General features: G+C 41.2%; 1 protein-coding gene across 1 annotated transcript in view; it reads left to right on the top strand.

Moving 5' to 3' along the window:
• Positions 1–16,169, top strand: part of DLC1 (DLC1 Rho GTPase activating protein) — a 38,049-nt gene that overhangs the window by 17,484 nt on the left and 4,396 nt on the right. Inside the window, exons 4-10 of the mRNA XM_030449786.1 lie at positions 4,670–4,733; positions 7,622–9,048; positions 10,157–10,333; positions 12,237–12,396; positions 12,611–12,809; positions 15,027–15,240; positions 15,626–15,740. Of these exons, the coding sequence (XP_030305646.1) occupies positions 4,670–4,733; positions 7,622–9,048; positions 10,157–10,333; positions 12,237–12,396; positions 12,611–12,809; positions 15,027–15,240; positions 15,626–15,740 (2,356 nt within the window). The remainder of the gene's footprint in view (positions 1–4,669; positions 4,734–7,621; positions 9,049–10,156; positions 10,334–12,236; positions 12,397–12,610; positions 12,810–15,026; positions 15,241–15,625; positions 15,741–16,169) is intronic.

The following is a 16,169-nucleotide window of genomic DNA, read 5'->3' as shown; positions in this document are numbered from 1 at the left end:
TTTAAGAAATTCATGGGAAGAAATAAATTTTAAAAGACTGTAGATATCACAGTGAGCTTTTTTTAAGTTTGAAGCATTTTAAATTATAGTTTCCATCCAAACAGTAATGTAAATTATTGTTTAATAATCTTACTAATGGAAGCAGGAAAACTAATGTATCTTTAAAAACAGCTTATTAGTAAATGTTTTGCCAAATTCCTGTCTGAACAGAAAAGGTATCAATAGCTACCCCATTAGGGATTTTCTTGAAAAGCTTAAAGTGAAAAGTGGATCGAGAGTTGAATTACAGAGATAGCATATGGCACTTGGTAACAGTAGAAGACGGATGGTTAAGAAATGTCATTTAGTGATATTATCATAAAATGCACAGCTAAAAATATTAAAGCAATTAGTAATTTGTGAGCATACTTCATGTAGTGACTGCACAAAGTACTGCTTGCCTTGGCTTCATAAGACTTATGTAGACTGATGGCTGTGAATTTCTTTCCACATGATAACCGGCTGCTTAATGCACTGGTGAACCTAAATACTGAAACATTACCCTACAAAGGTTGTTGCTAAGTACAAAATACATAGCAAACCATGATGTTAATCCTATTTAATTTCCTTACACATAGGTAGAAAACTGCCACACTATCTACATTAGGACTTCACATCTAAGAAATCAATTGTAATGGATGGGCAGGAGCAGCATTCAGTGTTTGTATCATTTGGTTTGCAGAGTTGGCCTCCTTTGCAGGTTAGAACATGCAGATGAACCCCAGGAGCCAGTGCAGGGGCTGTCCACTGCTGTGAGGCAAAAGAGCCCTTGTATCATCAATTAGTTACAGGTATAATGGAGCTGGAATTTGCCCTATAAGGAGTGAAGAATTTAAATGTGAAGAAAATATTTTAAAGTTTAAAGCTGAGTTAGGTACTCATGGAAACTTGTGGTTTAAAATGCTTAAGCCTAATATTCTGCCTTGCCATGACTTTTCTTGGGTGCCTAGAGTGAGAACTTTCTCCTGTTAATGAGGGTAGGATGGAGGTTCTAGCCAATGCAGAAGTGACTGGTATCTAGATTAACCAAGACCTCATACTATAAACCTGTATTTTAATTTATAAATTAGCTGAAGGTAGCTGTTCGCCTAGCAAGTTTTGTTAATGAATGTCTTGTTGAGTTTGCCGTTCTTAAAAGAAGTTCAGGCTAACATAGTTTGCTCATTTCTGAGATGAGTAAGAAAAATGCATCATATGCTCATTTCTGAGAGAAACTGTGGTGCCTGGTGTTTTGGGTACACCTGGTTCAGGTTTGCAGTGAAATTGCCATTCAGGGCTGATACGGACCAGTCTCAGCTGACAGGGACTGAGAGGCAGGTCCTCTTGCACTGGTCAGCCTCAGGAAGAAGAGATTTGCAGAGCCAGAGAGAAGGAGGATGAGAGCCTGGGTAGGAATATGTGGAGGGCAAGGAAAAGTGATGTTTTGGAGGTACAACACTCCACAGGAATGAGATACCATCTGGATGTGAAAATGTATGGAGCGAGGGCAAAGGCATTCATCTAAATGACGGGAAAGAATATTATCTTGTCATCCACACAGTTATCCAGAAAGTGGCCAGGGTGGGAGGCATTGTAGAAATTGAGAATGAGATAGCCAGACAGTGAAAGTCACTGTAGCTTCTATCTGCAGCAATCCTGCCCCATCCTGCCATCTCCCATCTTGTCCTTGCAAAGGTGTCGCTGAGACAGTTTTGGGCAGAATGAGGCAGAGGTAAAGAATGAGGCAGATCTGCTGTCTGTCAGTAGGCAAATGATAAGTTGAATTTATACCTGGGAGTGGAATTACCAAAGAAGAAGGTCCAGAGCTAGAAGACAAAACTGGTTCATTAGCAAGTATCAATTTGATGAGAAGAGCTTTAGAAAACAAATGGGTGCTTATGCACTTAAAAATGCAGCAAAGCATATGTGAAGGCTTGTGACATTTGTACAGGTAACTCTCATCCTGGCAAAGCCTAAACTTTGTAAGCTTGGCATTGCAGATTCAGTAATGTGTTTTCTAAGACAATTTTGTCAGTTGTCCTGTTTTTTCAGCATCCTGTAGCTCAAGGAACTGAGCAGTGCTGAACTCAAGAAGAGTTTAAAGCAGGATGTGTGATGTATATAATGAAAGTTGCAGACCTGAGGCAATTGCTGCAGAGCATTTAAGTTTTAAAAGGGAAACTGGTTTTGTGATGTGCCTTTATTTGCCTCCCTGCTATTCTATTTAATCTTGCTCATTGGGGGTTACCTTATCTTGCCTTCAAACTCATTTTGTGAGTTGTGCACTGAGGGATTTTTTTTTTCTTAAACACCCTCTGTGGAAACAGAGATCTTGCTCTACCCTTTTCCACCTATTTCAAAGTTTTAATTTGAGTAGGATAAAAGTCAGGGGATGTAATCTTTGTGAAATCTGAGATTGTCTTTATTAGCGGTCAGGAAGGCTGGAGCTAGATAAAGCCTGACACAGGGATTCAGTGATAACTTCTCTCTGCATAAGTCAAAGGTTGCAACACTGTGAAATTTGTAAATTATTACACAATATAGAACTGAAACCACTTTAATATTCCCTGGTCTTGAGGGCCAGGAGTTGGAGGGGAGAATGGTTTTTATAGCAGAGAGAGGGCGGTGGCTCTCTGCTGCTGTGTGGCCTCTTAAAATCCAAAACATCATTTTTGTTGTGTAGCATGTAGATGGGACATTCATCCTTCATCCATGCCATAAAAACCCATTTCCTCTGAAATTCACTGGACTATGTAGGCACGTACCAGCTGCAGCCATCAAGACTGAGTCTTCTGCCTTTCAAGTCAGAGCAAAGATACAAATGATACAAATAGAGAGATCTGGATAACTTTCCAAACCTGCCACTGCCCTACTGTTTGACCCATGGCAAGTCTTCCTGTTTCTCTTCTCTTCTGCTGTGTTGTGGCTGTGTCTAATTATAGATCAAACTGCCTATTTTATTTTTTTTTACTTCATGACTGCAGCAAAGCACCAGCAGGAGCTTTTCCATTTTCTTTGATGGCCTCAGGATCAAGCCCTGTGTAAATACCATCTGCAACCAATCCTGTGCATAAAAGGAGATAGGAAAGAGAGGAAACTAGTAATTCTTCTGTGCACACATTTTCTAGATTCAAGTTACAAGTTTCATGAATATAAGAAGACTCATCAGAAGCAACAAGACAACTCAGCATTTCTTTTTTCTTTTTCTTTCTTTTTTTTTTTTTTTTTAGTTTTTCAAAGCTTCTGATACAGGCCTTCCTTTACACTTTGCTCAAACAAATTAAGTGAAAATTATACAGCTTCCTTTAGAATTAAGTAGGCTTTTTAAAGCTCAGCTTTGCTCCTGTTGAATATGGGCTGCAATCAAACGGAAGGAAAGGGGCGGCTCTGCACCTCTGCCTCCCCAGCACACACAACCCCTCAAACAGCTCGGGAACTGACCTGGGAGAAATTCAACCCAACAAAGTATTGAAAGATTAGTTTTCAGCTCACAGTACAGCCTCACAAGTGGAAGTATTAACACAAGGGAACAAACCATCCCTTCCATGGAGCCGCTGCTTCAGGTTTTCTGCCTTCTGCATCTGCGTGGGCCTGCCCATTGCCTTTCCATGGCACCAGCATTGCTCTAACCACACTTTGCCAGTGCAGATTTAAGCTGAGCCATGTCCCTGGAACAGTTTTTGGGGAGGAGAGGGCTGGGAAAAGGGCTGGAGTAGACCACAGCAGCCTGCACTGTGTGCAGAAACTGCCGTGGAGCTGTGTGTTCAGTAATGGAGTTTTGCTCTGCTTTAAGCTGTTTGCACTCAGGACTGCACACTGAGCCTCTGGGGAGAGAGAAAAGAGAATTTTTTTGGTTTGGTGATATGTGCTGGATCAGGGAACAGAGACATGCTTCTGTACATTCATGCAGTTCTTCAAGATATGCATCCAGACTGCCGTCACGTTTCTCAGGGGGGGCTGGTTAATTCTTGTTGCTGCAATGTTTTATTTTTGTTTAAATTTTAGTCCTTCAGAACAACATTCTTATGTCTAAAAGAAACTTTTGGTTTAAGGAGCAAAAATAAGTTTGTGTTTCTATGTTGTTCTTTTTTTTTTTTAAATAGTGAGTTGTCTTGTCCCAGGACTGTATTGAAAATTAGCATTGTCCACAAACAAACCAGTCACCTAATAATAAATAGAAAATAATTTTTCTTCTGTGAGACTTTAGCTTGTAAAGTACCATTTTAAATCAGCATGCTGTTTCACAAGAGCACATATACAGAGAATCAAATAAGCTTTTTCCCTTACTTTCAGTTTGTTGAGGTTACTTGTGTTTTGATGTCTGCTATTTAAAAAAAAAACAAAACAAACTAATTACCACAGTTCGTTGGATTCAATGCACTTCTGGACAATCAAAGGTTTTCCTTCACTTCTCATTACTTTGATTCAGGTAATTGTGACAAATAGTCATCTATCCCTCCCTCTGAAGTTAGAATACAACCAAATGTAACGGGTTAATGGTTAAGTATAATTAGGACTCTAATTGAAACTCTGCTTGTGGCTATTTGTATGCAAAGCACTTTGGGGACAGCCTTTCTAAAGCTTTTGAACTGGAGTAGCCTGTGTCAAAACACTGGAGTGTTCTCTTAATATGGTTTCCTTTGCTTTGCAGGCGCTTAAATACTTTAAACAAATGTGCTGTGATGAAGCTAGAAATTAGTCCCCACAGGAAAAGGGTAAGTTCCTTTAACTTCTGTTACAGCATTGGATGTTGATAAAGCTGAAAAATAATTAAAAAAAAAAAAAACATCTAGGAGATTGCTTAGGTGCAGTCTAGGATAACACTTGAGTAGAGCCTGGCAAGGACACAGAGTCAAAAGTCTGCTTATGTTTCATTTTGTGTTCTCACTGAGGAAAAATTGAAGAGCTTGGCCATGAGTACAAGTTATTTATCTAGCAAACTTAATCAAGATGCTGCTGCCAGTCTTGAGAGGCACTGGGCTTCTCTGCCTGCCAGTGACGTTGTCCCTGTTGGAGCATGTTACCTGCACTAAGGCAGGTTTGTAAAGAGTTGGCTGGATGGAGGGGATCCTGACCAGCTATGATGAGCTGACATAAATATTAAAACATCCTCTTTGGCATCATCTTTGAGGTTTTGGTTCTTTGCCATCAAGTTAGAATTGTATTGTTTTATTATGATATAGACAGGAACAGTTAGGCTGTGCTTGGCCTGCTGAGGGAAAAGAAATCCTGTGTAGGACTGGTCACATTGTTTCCTTGATTTTTAACTACATTGCTCAAAATTAAAGCGATGTATTTACTGAATGCATCAGCTACCTCTTTGAATGCTGAATTTGAACGTTTCAGAGAGCTCAGCAGGAATTAAGTGTTTCCTGAATCTTCATGAATCCTGGGGAGCGTGGTGAGAAATAAGGGAGCACCTACTGTAATTTCAGTAAGGCAGCACTGACAGAAAGCTGGGGTTTGCTGGTAAGGTACCAGTCAAAAGCTGTCTTAAAACTATGTGTGTGTCCTAGGAGGGATCAGCAGTTGATACCATCCCTTGGGATATGACAACTGCAGATAAAGATGACTGAGCTAAGGCAATATAATGCTGCCCTACCCTTAGCAAGAATGCATACAAATGCTCTGAGGTTGTTTACCAGGAATTAATCCCCTCTTTCCCTATCTGTTTGTGGTATGTTGGAAACAGCATCCAAACTCTAGAAGATAACACTCTGGGGAAGATATATAGGAACCGGCTAAAAGTAGGAATAGAGAGCTGGGTTGCTGTTTATGACCACTAGATTTCTTCTTGTTCCTGAACCTTGTTAACACTGGAATGATCAGTATTGCTTTTAGAGGTCAGACCAGACCGGACTTCATGTCCAACCCTCAGATCTTCCAGACTCTGGACATTACCTTTTGGTTCAATCCTTCCTAATTTTCATTCACCACCCCATGTTCTGGAAGATGGACTGAGATCCTAGACCCTTTTGTTGTTGACTTCATTAAAATCAGTAGTTAACCTTTAAGGCTTTTGAACACTAGGTAAAATTTGTGATGACAGGAACATATGTTTCCGTATGTTTTCATTGACTGCTTTGCCAATTAAGATCAGTTGACTCCTTTTTTTTTCCAGTCAAACTGCATTCAACACCAAACGATCATTGTTAGACACTGGCAATTTCAGGTGACTTCTGCAAACTTTCAATAAGCAAGGCAGTCCTCTTAGGTTTTCATCTGAGTCCTGGACAAAAGTATTTTTTCGTAGCTGGGAAACAAAAAATATGATGTTTATTCTGTTTCACATATATTTCGTTATAAAAAAAATAAATTGGGTGTTTTGCTTATTTTGCTGAGCTGATGAAATGTGCTCTGAAAAAAGCACAAAACCCCACCAATTTTATTAAAAAAAAAAAAAATCTAGGAAAGGATCAGAAACTAAAATACTCATAAACTGAAGACATGAAATAAGAATATTTTGCTTGGTTTTTAGAGTATAAATGTTCATGATACTGGCACACAAATAGTTACAGTTTGGGGCATGCATGTATGTTTGTTTTTAAATTAAAGCAGTCTAAACAAACGAGGGGAGGCTTATGGAGCTGGGTGGCAATTAGTGTTTTCCTGCTCTGGACACCAAGGATTATTTTGTGGTTTCAAGGTGTCCTGTTAAAATATCATCATTGGTTTTATCCTTCCAACATGAAATTTTACAGGTATTTGGAAGACCAAACATGTCAGTCTCGAATCATTCTCTTTCAGTATTTAGATGAAAAGATTGTACAAAAAAGTGATGTCGGTATAATTGTGCCCTCAGGAATTACTCATACATCAAACATCATCAGTGGAGATGTTATTTACAATTTACTTACGTGCTATACTGTCAGTGAGCTCTTGCTGCTGGTATCTATGAGTGCTAAAGTTTGCCTGGAGCAAAACTGAAGTAGAAACTTCACAGGACATTCTTAAAATGTTAACTGCTAGCCTGTGGGAGGAAGAGTGGACCAGGTAAAAGCCTGAAGGCATCACACTCTTGCAGTGCAAAAGTGTCTTTTGCTGTCTCATTAGTCACAGAAGACCATTCAGACTTCCCAAACTGGTAAAGAATTAAGCTGCTACAATTCAGAACTTATGAGAAACATCTCATAATTGCAAAGAGGAGTATAAACACACAGCTGCTATCAACAGAGTGTAACTTTGGAGAGAGTCCAGAGGGACCCCAGCCCCTGACTGACTCCAGTTGAAAATTTTATGCATGCCAGGAATTTCCATTGATCAGAGGACTATCCACTGTGACCAATTAATTAAAAGTCTATGGATACTGGGTTGTTTTAGAAAAGAGCAATTTAAAGCAGATTGTAGTGTTTGTTTCTTTTTGCAAAGCATATATCTTTTGTGTTTAAAAACTGTTAAAAAATATTGCCTCCCATGTTATCTTTTCCTGTGATGGGCTTTAGGGCCTAATCTTCCTCTCCCTGAAGTAAAAGACTGTTTTCACTCTACATTCAGTGAGAAAAAGGCCACGCTTATTGCAGTTTAGTGGGTATTGTATTTAAATGCAACCACCTTCACTTTTCTGGCAGTTTCCAAGCAGTACTTTCAGAGTTCTTCTTTGCAGAGTGAAGATTCAGATGAAGATGAACCATGTGCAATAAGTGGCAAATGGACTTTTCAGAGGGACAGCAAGAGGTGGTCGAGACTTGAAGAGTTTGATGTGTTCCCTCCAAAATCGGACTTGAATAACCCCTCCCCAGAAGCTCCTCACCTCAGTAATGCAGCAAGCCACGAGAGCGTTCTGACAGACCTCAGTGAACGCCAGGAGGTGGCTTCCATCCTGAGTATCAGCAGCACCAGCAGCCACCAACCAACCCTGCAGAGTGAGGCCTCTACCACCAGGACAAACTCCGTCGTGAGTGTTTGTTCTTCCAGCAATTTCATAGCAAACGATGACTCATTCAGCAGCCTTCCCTCACCCAGGGAGCTGAATAGCTTCAGCTTCAACACAAAAACCAACGAGAAGAACGCCAAGTCCAAAACAAAGAGCCTGCTCAAGAGAATGGAGAGCCTGAAAATCAAGAGCTCTCACCATAGCAAGAGCAAAGCTCCTTCAAAGCTTGGCCTCATTATTAGCGGGCCCATCCTGCAGGAGGGCATGGATGAAGAGAAGCTGAAACAACTTAACTGTGTGGAGATTTCTGCCCTCAATGGCAATCACATCAGCCTCCCCATGGTACGAAAGAGGAGCGTCTCCAATTCCACCCAGACCAGCAGCAGCAGTAGTCAGTCTGAGACAAGCAGTGCTGTCAGCACACCCAGTCCCGTCACACGAACACGCAGCCTCAGTGCATACAATAAAAGGGTGGGCATGTACCTGGAAGGCTTTGACCCATTCAACCAGTCAACGTTCAGTGATGTGATGGAGCAGAACTTCAAGAACCGGGGAAGCTTTGCAGAAGACACGGTGTTTTTTATCCCTGAAGATCATAAGCCTGGCACTTTTCCCAAAGCACTCTCCAATGGCAACTTCTCCCCTACAGAAAGCAACACCTCTGTGAACTGGAGGACAGGGAGTTTCCATGGACATGGCCATCTCGCCCTCCAGAGGGAAAACAGTGGTGACAGCTCCAAAGAGCTGGGCATGGGGAAAAGGCGCAACTCCTCCAGCTCAGTGAGCAGCCGCCTCAGTATTTATGACAATGTGCCAGGCTCGATCCTGTATTCCAGTACAAGTGACCTGGCTGACCTTGAAAATGAAGACATATTCCCAGAACTAGATGACATCCTGTACCATGTCAAAGGGATGCAGAGAATAGTAAACCAGTGGTCAGAGAAGTTCTCAGACGAAGGAGACTCTGACTCGGCTCTTGACTCCATCTCCCCATGTCCTTCCTCTCCAAAGCAGATCCACCTTGATGTAGATAATGATCGAACAACACCAAGTGACCTTGACAGTACAGGGAATTCACTGAACGAAACAGAAGAACCCCCAGGGATGCAGGACAGGAGGGACTCTGGCGTGGGTGCATCACTGACACGGTCCAGCAGGTAAGATCCTGAGCGCTGGGGCTAGAGGTGGCCCCACTAAGGTCCCCTGTGGGTTGAGTGGCTCTGTAGTAGCTGCACCACACTTGTTTAAGGTGTCTATCAAGCACATTCCCATTACCTCCCAAACCAATTAGAGGCGAGGGAAGTATGTGTGCAAGACTTTTAGATGAGTGATTCCCACACTTCGTAGCTGTATGTTAGTATCTTCAGCCTGAGTTTTCATTGGCAAAGGGCCCACTCAGCAACTCAGCACTAGGAGCAATGTTAAGGCAGTTTAAGGAATGGTGATTCTTCAAACTGAAACACTGTGTGGGAGGGAGGGAGACCTCAAGTAAGACTGTTCACTTTTTAAGTTGGCTAGGAGAACCAGTGCAAGCATGATCTGGTTTGTTTCAGTGTGCAGGAAAAGCCTCAATTTTCAGATTGTTTCAAAATTTTGTATTTTTCAGTAGCAGGCTGTTTCTTAATAGCTTGCTAGAACACTAAATCTGAGAGGAAAATAAGGTTTGTTTACTTTTCTTTGATTGCTGTAACACAGTGGGAGACTGGGGAAGCTCTAGTGGTCTCACTGTTTCAGTTTTGGGATGGATCATGGTGTTTTGTGCTGTGAACAGAGCAAGGAGTTGTAGTCCATCTGGCTTTGTTTTCAGTTTTTCTTTAAAACTGGTGCAAATCATTTAGGGCCTGGTTTCTGCTGTTACTTAGTTACCTACAGCTGCATGTATAAACTTAATGGGGCTTTTAGTTCCCATTTGATACGTCTTAAAAATTTGTGCTGTTTCTTCTTAATGGAGTTTTTTGATTACCACTGCCTTAGTACTGAAAGGGCATCTGAAAAAAAAATCTGGAGTCCTCAAAAAATAACTGATAGGGCAAGATGGTGAAGTTAACATTGAGCTGTGGGTCAGCTCAAAGTACACACTCCCAAATGAAGCACCCAGAGGTGCTTCATCACACCAGGAAAGGCAGAGATGCTGCCTGTTGGTGCTGGTGGAATCTCAGAAGATAGTGGGTGCCAAGGCAGGGAGCTCAGCGGTGTCTTCCTGAATGCATCTTGCAGATACGTTTCAGTGATGGATCCTTGCTGTGTCCCCTGTACTGTCCACAGGCACAAGCTGAGGTGGCACAGCTTCCAGAGCTCCCACCGGCCCAGCCTCAGCTCCGCGTCCCTGCAGATCAACTGCCAGTCAGTGGCACAGATGAACCTGCTGCAGAAGTACTCTCTCTTGAAGCTGACTGCTCTCCTTGAGAAGTACACACCTTCCAACAAGCATGGTTTCAGCTGGTAAGGGCACAGTGCTATGTGTATACAGGCCAGCGATGCATGCACAACAGTTGCACTCATCCTAAGCAACTTTTGGAAAGATGCAATGAATCCCTCTGTCCCTCTTTTTCCATATTTGCACTTCTTCCTCCAGCCTGTGCTGACAGTGATGTGTGGTTCCTAAGACGGGGCTAAAGTCAGTAACCCTTTATGTAAGTGTGATCTTACTAGGCCTGAGAAGTATGTTATAGGGGGCATGTGAAGAAATTAAAGCAATGAAGTACTCGCCAGCTTTCTGCACAGGAAGGTGTCTGCTGTCCATAGCAGAAAAAGGGCTACTAGTTTATTGAGACAGTTAGTGAGCAATGCCACAACCTCAATAAATCTTAAGATTTCTTCTTCGGTTATTCGTAAATAATTTCCTCAGTTTCTTTATTGTCATTAAATACCATTTATCATTAGCCAAAAACTCTCTCCCCTCCCTACAGCCTACTAAATCCACCACTGTAAATCTAGTTAACTTGAGAAAAAGATGGAGGTGTGGAAGAAATGTTGGGAAAACCATGGAGTTTTTTGTAGGCATCAATTTCTGCTGTGGCCAGGTGTTTGTAACTGAGCAGAATGGGCTTTTTTGTCAGAAGAATGAAATAGAAAGTCCTACTATTATTGTATCTGCAGCAGAGCCCACGTAACTTTCAAGATGCAAAAGTCGCAATAAAATGTTTCTTGTCCCTACCACAGGCCAGCCTCCTCCCTTCCCCAGGAGTCATAGAGAGCATTTAGCTTCAGCATCAAAGTACCTCCTGTTCAAAGGCTGTTATTATGTCAGCCTTTCTAAATACAGAAGTTGTTTGTTCTGAAAGACAGAAATAAGTATTGACCAGTTATCCCTGCATGCTTCAGATTCTCAGTGGAGATCGCAATGTGTTTTTGCACATTCCATTGGCGTGTTTTTTGACAAAGCAAGTATTATTCATACATTTATCAATAATGCCCTAAACTTAACTATACGGCAGTACAAATTGGTTCTGTTTTACTGTGTAACAGATTAGTCAGCTGTAAATCTAATGGACTGTTTGTATAGCTGCACTGTATATTGAAATGTTAATTGATGTCCCTATTTTCCAGTGCTTTTGTGACCTATTAGTTGCTGCACTGGACATTAGCTTTTTTCCCTGTTTAGGAAAATGTTCTTAATATTTTCACATTTTAATGAGTTTTTTCCCCCTCTGTGAAACCATTACTCTTGGGGACCTGGGGATAAATCATACTTTTGTATTTAATAACTTTTTCATGGAGTAATAAGCAGAGGGAAAGGCCTCTCATTGAAACTGGAGTTGGAGGTGGGGGTAACAACATTCACTGGCTGACAAGGAGGGGGGTCCCTCAAAGGCCTTGTTTATAGAGCTGAAGTTTTTAGCTGACAAACTCAAATGTATTACATCAGTTTCCTGCTGTTATGCACACTGGTGGGTGGTGGACCCAGTTTGAGGACTTCACAGAACAAGTAGTTGACATACAAAAGCTCGTTGTTCAAATGCCCATCTTTTCTGAAACCTAAAGAAGCAGTGTTACAAGGGGTCACTGACCACGGGATTTATTTTGACTCTTCTGCAATTCAATCTGGCCCCTGCAGTTCTACTCTGTAGCTCTTGTCCGACTCATATTGATGGAGTAGCACCACATTAATACTTACAGGCAGCATACTGCCCCAAATGTCAAGCCTCTCTCTTAGAGATACTCTGTTTTCTCTCCACTCCCCCATCTCAGCCCTGAATGGATGAACCAATTTAGGTTGTCAGTGCTTTTGATATTACTAAAACGTTTCGCTTATTTTCACACACTATCTGAATTACTGCAAATATGTAAGATGAATCATCATCAGAGGCTTAATTTTATTTTGTCCTTCACTTTGCTTGAATAGGGCAGTACCAAAATTTATGAAGAGGATAAAGGTGCCAGATTATAAAGACCGAAATGTGTTCGGAGTGCCGCTGCAAGTCAACGTCCAGCGCACGGGGCAGCCTCTTCCACAGAGCATCCAGCAAGCCATGCGCTACCTCCGCAATCACTGCCTGGATCAGGTGGGGTTGGGGTACACTCATCCTGCACACATGCAGCCCCTTTTTTATTGCTTCTGCTCAAATAGACTCAAAATTCAACAAAGTAAATAATTAATGTAAGGAAAGCTTTCTTTCCATGAAATTGCAACCCATAGATAAGAAGCTAAGGAGCATTCGTATGGTTCAGATTTGCTGGACTCATTGTAAATGTCTTTACCTTTCCATATATATTTAGGTTGGACTGTTTAGGAAGTCTGGAGTCAAATCAAGAATTCAGGCTTTGCGTCAGATGAATGAGAATTCAGCAGACAGTGTCAGCTATGAAGGTCAGTCTGCTTATGATGTAGCAGACATGTTAAAGCAATTTTTCCGTGATCTCCCGGAGCCTCTCATGACCAACAAACTCTCCGAGACCTTCTTACAGATATACCAATGTAAGTACTGAGATTTCTATGGCTAGGTGGTAACTGGTCATCTCTGCAGCAAGAGAGGAAGTTTCTAATACTGCCTCTCTGGGCACTGTGCATGTTGCCTATGTTTGTGCTTTTCTCCAACTTTCTGGTTGTATAGTGATTTATGCTGCAAGTTCTTTTCATTTCACCTTTCTCTGTAGTTTGGGATAAATATAAATCCTCCATCACTAGCTAAAATTTTCCTTTTTTTCTATGAGCATGCTAGATACTGTGATTTGAAAATAATGTGGCTAGGTAGAGGAGAGCAATGCAAATAGTTTCAAGGGAATTGAAGTCTACTAAATAACTTGACATTTTTTTGTAAGACCAAGGCTGACAAAATATGTCTATTTGCTTATAATTCACATTCTTCTAACCTTCAGAATAACTTCTGAAAATAACATTTAAGTTTAAACCTTTTCTGTTACTGACTTGTAGCTACTTTTCTGATAGGTACCATATTATCAGTGTAAATGAAGAGAAAGAATTAATCTTTCTGAGATGGCAGGCTGAAGTCCAGGAAGGGAGGCATTCTCCTTTGTGAGCTAGAGAAGCTGAGTTCTGTATAGATGGTAATTTTGTGCTGGATTTTTCCAAACAGCACAATGTCTTTCAAAAGCTTTCTTCACTATTGTTTCATTGGGAGTATTCTCACCTTATAAAATGGCCAAAGATTAATTAATGTTTGGTGACGAGAACTCCAAAGCTATGTGAAATATTTGTGGGCTCCAAACCAACTAGTATGCTATGGGCACCTTGCTGTTTCTGTGGTTTCTCTCCCTACCAGCACCCCAGCTCTCTCCTTTGGGTCATTGCTGTATTTTTTTCCTTCCTTAAGATGATGGTTACAAAAAAGTTCTGGGAATTTCAGAGCTCCTTAGGTGGAGGTTACTGGTTAAAATAAAACATACTTACCATTATTTCATTGCACAGATTTTTTCTGTGTGTGTTTGTTTGGATTCCCAGAAAGGTTTATGGACAAAATTAATAAGATTCTCCACTTCTGTGCACATTAAACAACTCTTCGTGGGTTTCGTGCCAGAAAAAGTTTGACAGAGCATTGCAGAAGTATGTGTTCCTTTCCTTTTGCAGGCGGTAGGTCTGAGGAATCCCCAGAGGTGGTCAGGAAGTATCTCTGTGTAAAGCAAAGAGCTTAAAAGCAGCTGTAAATTTTGCTTCCCTTCTGCAAAGAACAAAATTTCCCTTTGCTTTAGAGTTATGCACCAGGCTGCACTCAGGAATTATCTGTGCGTGGCTTAACTGTGCTTTGAACTGATTGGGGGAGGCTGTGAAAAACAGTGTATTTTTGCTTAGAATTGCTTCCCAAACTCAGTTTCTAGTCTTAACAAAGCTGCTGAAGCCCAAAGCAAATACCATTTAAATATCTGGTTAGCACCATGTGTATTGTGAGACGTGCAGTGAGGGTGGTGTGGTGCTAATGATGATATAAATGCTCCAGGACTCAGGCTCTGATGTTGTCTTCAGGGATGGCTTATTGGAAATCCCTTTATAAGAAGCAGATCTGGTCTGGATTATTTCATTTTTTGTTCTCTTCAAGTTTGGAGGAGAGGGCCTTATATAAAGACACACATCAAATTTTTCCAGTGGCTGTTTGTTGTTAGTAACCAAGGAGCTGTTTAATGGTATGGGGCTTCACAGCGTTGACTTTCTTTTTCCACTGCATGACTTCGTGTGATCTGCTCAATAAAGCAACCCTCTGTGTTTGGTAAAACACTTTCTGGATATTTTATGACATCATTGTTGAAACATTTTGCTAACCAATTTATATAATTAATTTACCTATTCTGAAATGCATTCATGTTTTGAATTTCTTTGAAAGCCAGAGAATTTCTGAATTGGCTGGACTGTTTGCTTGTTCACTGCCTGACTCCAGGCTTCTGTCATTTTAGTGCATCTGTGGGAGCATGTAGCTGTTGAAATTAAATCTAAAATTAACTCTGGCCTGGGCATAATTTCTTCTTGGTTGCATTTCTTGTGAGGCAGGAAATAGCTGAGCACAGTTAAACTAGTGGGTTAAAATAAAAATTCCTTCATGTTTCCTATGAATGGTATGCATCCTGAAGGAAATCACTTCAAACTCAAGTCAAATATTTGAAGCTGGAGTTTGCTTTGGGATGTATTCATGCTGCGTGTGTGGAAAATCAGTGGGCTGATGAGAGAATTACTAATATTATGCAGATGTGCCAAAGGATCAACGTCTCCAGGCTATCAAGGCTGCAATTATGCTTTTACCCGATGAGAACAGGGAGGTCCTCCAGATCCTTCTCTATTTCCTGAGTGATGTCACAGCTGCAGTGAAGGAAAACCAGATGACACCAACAAACCTGGCTGTCTGCTTAGCACCTTCACTCTTCCACCTAAACACTCTCAAAAGAGAGAATTCTTCCCCAAGGTACGTCTCTGGGGAGCAGGGCTCAAAGCTGCTGGTTCCACACCACAGCTGGCAGCAGTGTGCAATGGGCATGGGCTAGCATAGACCCTACCAGTTGTGATCAACTCAGAGGACACTGGGTGTAGAGCTGTTATGGGATTCTACCTTTTGTTAGAGATTTGTTAAAAAATAAGCAAGCTCATAGGAAGGAAGAAACAGGGGGGATCCCAAATAGAAGTTCAGCAAGAGTACCAAGAGAAGTTGCTAGCACCATGGCACATTTGGTTCCAGGAAACACTGGTTTAGATCACCAGCAAGTTTGGGAACCCTACTGTTCTCTTACCAAGCATCTCTGTTGCTCTGCATTAAATAACTGGATTTGTGTGTGCTCTTTGTCCCTCTGAAGGGTGATGCAAAGAAAACCAAGCCTGGGAAAACCTGATCAGAAAGACCTAAATGAAAATCTGGCTGCAACCCAAGGGCTAGCTCATATGATTGCTGAGTGCAAGAAGCTCTTTCAGGTAAAATACCTATCTGCAAAATTGATGGATGGAATGTTGGCTTAGATATGATGGATAATGGAATGCTAGGAATGTCTCTTTATTTTCATATCGTTTAATACATGATAAACAGCTTTCTGAAAAACTTTGCACCTTGATTTGGGTCCATGTGGGAATTAGAAGTAGTAGAAGAAAAGAGATTTGTTTTGCTGGTGCTGGTACTCAAATGCCATTAAGCAGTTGTAGGGTTTGGGACATTTTTGTTATATCCAAGCTGCATTTAAATATGTTTTCAAGTTTTTAGTGTGTGCCCATGAAGATCTGTGAACTTCAACTTTAATTACAAAGTGGGAAGCTACTTCCAGGAATGTCAGTGCTTGTTTTATACTTAAATTCCCAAGAGTTACCAAGAGTAGGCCAAAAGTTACCTGGAATATGACACTGTCAGAT

Source organism: Calypte anna, chromosome 4A, assembly GCF_003957555.1.
Source record: "Calypte anna isolate BGI_N300 chromosome 4A, bCalAnn1_v1.p, whole genome shotgun sequence".
Classification (NCBI taxonomy): Eukaryota; Metazoa; Chordata; class Aves; order Apodiformes; family Trochilidae; genus Calypte; species Calypte anna.
Note: the sequence above shows the minus strand (reverse complement) of the source record. Positions and strands in the feature narration are given on the sequence as shown.